The sequence below is a fragment of the Danio aesculapii genome, chromosome 9, assembly GCF_903798145.1.
Source record: "Danio aesculapii chromosome 9, fDanAes4.1, whole genome shotgun sequence".
Taxonomy (NCBI): Eukaryota; Metazoa; Chordata; class Actinopteri; order Cypriniformes; family Danionidae; genus Danio; species Danio aesculapii.
The window spans coordinates 9,883,096-9,891,565 of record NC_079443.1 but is presented as its reverse complement, the minus strand read 5'-3'; the positions used below and the strand labels follow the sequence as shown (position 1 = coordinate 9,891,565).

General features: G+C 35.2%; 1 protein-coding gene across 1 annotated transcript; it reads left to right on the top strand.

The window, feature by feature from the left end:
- Window positions 1-515: 515 nt before the first annotated feature.
- On the top strand, window positions 516-4,921 carry LOC130235336 (L-rhamnose-binding lectin CSL3-like). Its single transcript, XM_056465901.1, has 8 exons — window positions 516-575; window positions 1,058-1,102; window positions 1,182-1,302; window positions 1,407-1,516; window positions 1,592-1,636; window positions 1,728-1,866; window positions 4,486-4,589; window positions 4,689-4,921. The coding sequence occupies exons 1-8, from the start codon at window positions 530-532 to the stop codon at window positions 4,700-4,702; spliced, it is 624 nt and encodes a 207-aa protein (XP_056321876.1). The 5' UTR covers window positions 516-529; the 3' UTR covers window positions 4,703-4,921.
- The last annotated feature ends 3,549 nt before the right edge of the window (window positions 4,922-8,470 follow it).

The following is an 8,470-nucleotide window of genomic DNA, read 5'->3' as shown; positions in this document are numbered from 1 at the left end:
TTCCCCAATCCTATCAGTTGTAAACTGCTAATCAAAGTTTGTTTTAAAATATAATCTCTTGTTAGTTCCCAACTATTTTAAACTCAGAATGACTGCCATTAAGTAAGAGCAGATTTTTACTTCGTCAGTTCTAATTTAATAAACGAACTCTAGCGTAGTCTTCGATTGTCGTTCCTCGTTATCGCTTAAGACTGGAGACTGGTGTGGTGCACAGGTGTTGCTCATTAACATTCAGAGCACCAGCCTATGAATATGAATCAGTAATGCTCAAACAGATTATCAATGGACACAGCAGGAACAATGTTTTCTCTCAGTGTTGTGTGTGTTCTTGCCTGTAAGTCACTTATAAAATTGGGAACGTAAATGCACAGTAAGCATTGTAAATGTAGCTGTACAACTGATATGTGTAACGTTTCATCCTGAATTAAATTTTGTTCTAGTATAATGTGAATGTCTGACATTAGCAACACAATGGCTTCTTAATTGGTTGTCTTGTTTTTATCTTTTAGTAATGCTTGTAACCTGCAGTATGCCGATATCTGCAGATATTGTAAATTCCACCGCTGAGTTTGAATGTAAGTGTTTCTTGGTTTACTTGCCAGCAGATCAATTATACGTTTGAGTCACCATTTCACCTTGTATTTCCTATGCATTATCACAGAGTGACAGACCTGTGCATGTGGTGGTTTTTTTGGAATCATAAAATAAACTTTAAAAATCTTAATTTTTTTTTTTTCCATGAATAGATCTAACATGATGTAGTGACGTTTGGCTTTGTATTTTGATTTTCTGAGATAAAATTAAGATCCAAGTATTGAGATTAGTTTACCAAATTTTAGAAATGATGCACATGCTGATATGAACTGTTTTGGGTTTTGTTTGTTTTTTTTAAATAAATGTATCCTGACTGCACATTGAGAACCTCAAGTGATTGAGCGTTTAAGAGCGAAAGTGCATCTACATCAAACTTATTTAAATCCTTCCACTCAGTCACTAGAGAAAACGCCACTAGTTAAAAATGACTCCCTTTACAATTGCACTTTTTTTTTTTTTTCAGACACCGTAATCACGTGTACGGATTCTGACCTTCATCTAAAATGTGGTAAGATGTAGTCCTGCTCTGTTAAAAATACTGTATATTGACTGTGTAACAGTGTCTTATTTTCTCTCTTTTCCTTAAGATACTGGTGTGGTCTTAGCTACGTCAGCAACATATGGTCGCCAAATTGACATTTGTGGACGTGCAGAGCCGCAAAATGAAATTTATCCTGAGTGTAATGAGAGTCCTAAATTCTATTACTTGTAAGACTCCTTCATGCTTTTAACTCCAGATTGGGGTATAATTAGTAGTTGCTCTGTGAATGTCCTTATATTCATAGAGATGTTGACCTATTACCTTCAAACAGGTGTAACGGACTGGCAGAATGTGTTTTAACAAGAGATCAACTTGAAAGCTTTGATCCGTGTCTTCCTTCCTACAACTATTACAACATCACCCATGTTTGCATCCCAACACGTATGGTTGTTTCGTATGATCTTTCCCAGTTCAGTGTTTCCTTCTCTGTATAACCTTTCCTCTATTGTCTTCCAGAAACAAGTCTAACTTGTGAAGGTGACACAAATGACATTGGATGTGGTAAGATGCATTTCCAATACTTTTGTTTCAATATCGGGTAGCATGATTTCACTTAAAATAACAATTTAAATATTGCCTTTGCTTCATGCAGAACATGGCGTAATAGCAATAATTGATGCAATCTATGGACGTACAGATAAAACGACCTGCTCTAAACCAAAAAGAAGACCAAATCGACATCAAAACACGAACTGCCTTGCACCTGAAGCACTGAGTATCGTGTCAGACAGGTACAGTTTAAGCTAACTGATTTAAAATAGTTGCTTTCGATAGTTATAAGTACCGTGATGGATAATGGGGAGCATTTTTCTCTTTTGAAAGGTTTTCAACCCCCTCAGACCAAGTTCCAAGTTTTTTAAAAAAATGTAAAAGTGTTTTCTCAGAGACCAGATTATAATAATAAAAATTCAACAACCTTTAACTGCCACAACAACAACAAAAAATTGGATTGCATTTCTTAACTCCTTATGTCACTAGTTAACACACTCAACACATTCCATAATTTCTAAATTAACCATTTGGTAGAGGTTGATATGTCGGTTTATGGTAAAAGTATTTTGGAAATGTACTATGGAAAATATGAAGTTTAAAAACAATTAAAATCTAAACAAAACGTTTTTAACACTAAATCATCTATTTTTTGAAGTATGCCATTTTTTTTTTACAATACAACCAAAATAGTGTAGTAGTGCAACAGGATTTTGTTTGTTTTTTGTAAACCAACAATGTTGTGTGTAAATGATTTAAAACGGTCATTTAAAACATATTTAAAAGTTAAAATATGGTCAACTGTTTGATACAGAAGGCAGTTAAAGGGTTGAGTATATTGTTGATATGTTTTGCTCATTTCAATGGACTTAAGTAGAGAATAGTTTTACACAGTAAACGACAGTGATGCTAGACAAAGGAGTGAGGATCCTTATGCAGGTCTTTATTGAACAGGATGGTCAGGCAAGCAGTGGTCAATACAGGAACAAACATGTGTATGGGCAATCCAGAGTCATAGTGGAAATAGCAGGTAAGTGGTCAGAAGGCAGGTAGCATACAGGAATAAACAAACAAAATAAGGTCAAACACGGAAAGCAACGAAAAACATTAATTTTTAAAACGTCATTAATGTTCATATACAGGATACAAGACTCAGCGACTAGTGTGTCTGTGCTGCTTAAATAGTGAGTGTAATCAGTCATTGACAATCCTCTGGTGGTGTGTGTGCAATCCGTCAGGATAAGGAACATCTGTGTGTGGTGCATGACTGGGTTTTGTAGTCCATAATGTGGTGGATTTGTAGTCCATTAACGATCATAGTAAATACCAGCTATCTACTCGGGTTGGATCGCTGATGACCGTGACACTGACATAATCTTAATTTGCTTTTCAAAATCACAAAGATTAAGATTTTTATTTTATTTTTAGGCTGTTGTTGTATAGGCTGCATCTTGTTTATAACAATAACTTTATCTTCATCTTCCTCATCACTCTAATGTCCACATCTGAGATATTTCCATCTGCTACATGTTCAAGAACTTAAAGATCTGTATAGTCTGCATAGATTCTGCGTAGATTTACTTTCAGCAGCGGTGGAAAGAGTGCTGAAAAATCATACTTGAGTAAAAGTACCATTACTTGCCTAAAAATGTAGTGCAAGGAAAGTAAAAATTCTGTAGTAAATAATACTCAAAGTATGAGTACAAAGTAGACCTTTCTAAAGTACTCGAGTAGTGAGTATTACGCTGTGAAAAGCTGATGCATTTGCATGTCAGTTGTGGATGTGTGTAAATGTAACATTCTGTAGTGCATTAAATTATTGGCCAGCAAGCACACCATGTCATAAGATGTTAATAATAGGTTAGAATTAGGTTGTGATTGTTGATATTTGGGTGGTTTTAGGTTGGACATGCATTGGACATTGACATCAATGTCCAATATTTTTTTTTTTTTTCATTTCCAAACAAAATGCAACGTCTCCTTACATTAGGGTACAACGTCAATCCGACGTCATGTTGACGTCTTGTCCCTGCTCAGTGTTTAAGGCCGTTTCTGTCATCATACAGTAAACATCAATCGTCTCATTAGTGACATGCATCTAAACAGTCCCTGGGTCAATGCGTGTAAAGATTTGACACCTTCTTGGACACTTTTAATGCTTTCAAACAGTTTGCTGAAATGTATAAATCGCCCATGTCTTGAGGTAGTTCGGTATGATGCGACTTGATACGACAGGAATCACAAGACTAAATTTTCTAATACCCATAGACAAAAAAAAAAAAAAAAGTGGTGACTGTAGGGTGAAGGAAAAAAGTAGAGTTAACGTACTGATACAGCACTAAAAATGTACTGGAAATGTATGGAAATTGCACATTCTTAAAACCTAGTAAATCACAATTTTAATAATTTTTTTTTTTTAAACCTATATATGAAGTATTGGCAAACGTATATTAAAAAAAATCTGAATAAGAACAATGTAAATGTGGCTTACGTCTGAAGTGAAGTGAGACCGTGCTGCTTTTTAGTGTATTGGATTTTTTCAAATTACAACATGCCGAGCCTTACTGCCATTTGATTGCATGACAATCATCCACTCATTGACTGCAGGCTTTAAGTTGGATGAAATGCTTGGGAAACCCAAAAAACATGGGCTGACATGTGATGTCCATTGGATCGTCTGAAGGGGTTAATTTTAATAAAACCTCTTGTTTTTAGCTGGATTTTAAAAGTTTATGACTTTATTGGTCAGAAAACTGTCTGTGTAGTGATATCCAGGGTTTGACAACAATTTGACTAATGGGTGATTTGTTAATGGGTCAGTTTGCAAGCATTAACAACTGGAATTGACTTTTGTGGTATAGTTGTGAAGGGGTTAAAAGCTGCACGGTAACAGCCTCCAATGATATGTTCGATGATCCATGTGTCGGCACACGCAAGTATCTGACCATCTCCTACTACTGCACGCGTAAGTGATTTAATAAATTAAAACTTTCAGTTTAGATTTTCGTTTACTATTCAATTCAGTCCATATTGTTTTAATGTTTTGCGTTTTCCATTCTTGCAGCAGAGGAGAGCTGATCTTGTGGATTCAGACACCTTAGTTCTGTTGGTATCCCCATATTGGCTGTACCAAATCAAATGAACCCTCCCTTATGTTTAACCATGGATTTCTTACAAATAATACCTACACAACTGACTTATTTTAATCAAACCATGATATGGATTTGCTATTGTAGTTTAACCATATCTATCTGTGGCTGTAGAAAAAAAAAGGTAATTTGTTGATCAGTTTTTCTGTCTTACTACAATAAAACCAAGCTTGATTTCCGCGAGTGTTTGCATATGTTATATGATGAATTCAGCGTTTCTGTTATTCTTAGGCCCTGTTTACATATGTTTTCATTTTAAAACGCACACGTTTACTAATTTCATCCACACTACCCCAAAGTTTTTGAGTGTTTTGAAAACAAAGGAGAGGCTGGAGACATCTGAAAACCAAGACATCTGATTGGGTCAGGTAAGTCTTTAAAGGGAACAGTGTATATTGCCATTCACATGACATGTTACGTTGTTTCACTATCTTAACAATAAAATTAAAACATGATATAAGGGAACTGTCTGTTTTCATTTTGATATTAACAACTTAACAGACACTAAAATGTAAACGCATCCAGTAGCTACATATTTACAGTATATGACTGTCATCTTCACGGTATGCATATTTATAGCAAAACGGAGCCTATAAAATTACTGCCTCCATTCATTTTCATTGTAAAATACAAAAAAATACCCTTTTTTGTTTTTTGCTCAATATCAGTTTTAATAATCAATAATGGCCATTATAAAAGTATCACATACAATAAGTTTATACAATATAGGAAATAAAGGCAAGCAATCAGTCAAATGTGCAGAACCCATGTACGTGGTTGCCTAAATTAATATATTAACTTATCTTTGCGCTTAGCCAAAACACGTTACCTGAGAACAAGTAATAGATTTAAAAGATCAAAGAGACATTTGATAAACAAGATTAATTAAATATTAGTTTTATAGTGGGATGACATCCAGTGGTAGATGAACAGTCTGACGTGTGCTGCTCTCACCTGGCGAGGTATGCTTAAAGCACCTGCTGACTGCCTGGAGCTCAGACATCTGCACACATTGCAGCGCATGCCAGAGTGTGTGTGCGTGGTCACATGCGATTTCATGATTACAGTGTGAATGGAGAGCATTTCAAAAACGCTAGGTGAAACATCAGTTTGGACGTGGATCATTTTCGTTCTAAAATGCTACATTGTTATCTAGTTAGCATCTCTTTACAACTTCAATGGATAATATAATAATACTTCATTTGTAAAAAAAAAAAAAAAAAAACGTATTTTAACAAAGTAGTCAAGATTTGTTTAATCTACATAGAGAGAGTGAGATTTAATAAAAACGGAGTAATTTTAACCTGTTTTGCTTATGAGATCTGTTTGGATTATGGCAAATTTTTAATTGAGCTTGAGAAAAGAGACCGATAGAGATGTATTGTATTGTATTTTTAAACCGTAAAATTGGTGGGTGTTGTGTCAGAGCTGGGGGCATCTCATGAACATATCTCATGCAGTTGTTGCTCAGTAAAGCATTGTAAACAATCTGAGCTTCCCATTTTCAAAATAAAAGTCCCCCATATATAGTAAGTTAAATATAGGCTTAAAATAACTAAGGGAAGAAAATGATAATTTTTACCTCTCTAGGTCACGTAATGGATTATTAAACGCAGCCTCAGGCATGCATATTAATGATCCCAGAGCTACATATGAGTCTGTATTTTCATGATGACCTGGCCCCTCATCATGTCTGGATTAATGACCTAAAGTTCACAATAGTATCTGGATGCAGCCTTTATGATGCAAGCTGAGATTGCATCAATCAGCGACGCAATGTCAGACACAATGCACCCAATAGAGTGAGTGACGTCACTGTGACGGTTAGGTGAGCACATTAAAAATCATTGGATGCAGCTCAGATTGCACTGCATCAGGGGCCTGTTTCAGTAAGGAGGTTCAACCAACTCGGAGTTTAAACTTGAACTCTGAGTTGATTTACCGAGAGATTTAAAAACTCTTGAGTTTTTGGTTTCAGAATAGCGGATCTGAGATAAGTCAGTCAACTTTAAGTAGACCAACTCAGAGTTAAGCGGGCAAACTGCAACTATAAAATGCATTATCAATGGAGTGCAGATATTACGAGAGACCATGGCAACATCTTAAAAAAAGAGATGAGCATTACTTTCTCCAGCTGAACTTGATGTGCTCATGCAAAGTTATAGCAAATATGACCATATATTTTAAAAAGCAACACCACTGCATCAGTGAAACAGAGACAGTTAGCGTGGGAAAACAGCTGCTCAAGTTAATGCATAATTTTACATTTAAAGTATTTAAATATTTACGTATAATAAAATAAGTAATGTTATGTGTGACGTTTATAAAAAATGTTTACACACGTTCCCACTTTTACACACGTTGATCAGTTTTATAGATTTAAAAGTGCACTTGTGTGTCTGCCTTTTTATTGATTAAGTGGTTGAGGTTGATATGACATTTAGAATGTGAGCAGAACTAAACAATAGTTTTTAGAAAAAATAATAATCCCATTAATCTATTTACAGTACATGTTTCTGTCGAAGGTCAGTGAATTTAAGCTAATTATTTATTAAAAAAGAACAAGCCATTCTCCTACATGACTTTGTTCACTGAAATAACTGAAATGTGTGACTGAAATGTAGGCAATAGCTATGTTTCCATCCAAATATATTAATTAAATGTATTTGCAAAACTGAAATAACGCATAAAAGATGTATGAATAAAGCAGCGTTTCCATCCAACGAGTCAAAGAGAACAAAATCGTCACTTGCTGATTAAACGGGCGCCAAATATCAACATTAAAAACTGAATTTACTGCAGTAGAAGAAGCTGCGTCAATCTTTTCTTTATTAAATAAATGTACTTGCGCCTCAGAAGACAATGCTGACACACAATGAACACGTGGTGGCATTTGTAGCCATGAGAACAGACGCTCTTGACACGCTCCAGACGCTCTGGAGGTCATTAATAATATAATAACATTAATCGATAGATCTGTCCTTCACAACACACGCAGCGATCTCAGACCAGTTTATCCAGACATTTTAATCTAATTTGCGAACTTGTTTGAAGAACCAAATTAGCCAGAGATCGGTTATCAAGATTAAAAGATCCAGGATCTGCCAAATCATCTTAGATCATTTAAGCGAGGTATGAAGAACAGACCCCTGGACATTGGATCAAAGAGTGTAGGAAAATAATAATAACTTAAGAGAAATGAAGAAGCTATACCAACTTCTGCATAGTCTTTGTTCTATGTTGGACCTATTGACCTGCCTGCAGAGATGATAGCCATTTTGGGCTGAGTGCTTAATGTACTCCTTCATTTACAGTTAAGATGAAAGACTCATTAAACCATAACCAACTGAAAAGATAGATAGATAGATAGATAGATAGATAGATAGATAGATAGATAGATAGATAGATAGATAGATAGATAGATAGATAGATAGATAGATAGATAGATAGATAGATAGATAGATAGATAGATAATTCTAAAATAGAAGGTTAATATAATAATAAAAAATCTAAATAATCAAAAGCAGCTGTCTTCAAAACAGCTGAAAGGCCACAGTGAGTTCTGATACCTGTGTGAGTAAATCTAGATGAGCTGTTAAGCCACACACTGTCCTGTCTGTCCTGATCCTGCGTTGTGCACTAATGCAGCCCTATAATGGTCTCAGCAAGTGTTTAAGATACACTGTGTTCTGCAGAC

Bases quoted from the DNA above. Each gene is read 5' to 3' on its own strand.
- LOC130235336 (XM_056465901.1), top strand. From the start codon at position 530: ATGCCGATATCTGCAGATATTGTAAATTCCACCGCTGAGTTTGAAT. The intron at 1,303-1,406 runs GTAAGACTCCTT...ACCTTCAAACAG, and splicing joins AGTCCTAAATTCTATTACTT to GTGTAACGGACTGGCAGAAT. The intron at 1,867-4,485 runs GTACAGTTTAAG...TTTGTGGTATAG, and splicing joins CTGAGTATCGTGTCAGACAG to TTGTGAAGGGGTTAAAAGCT.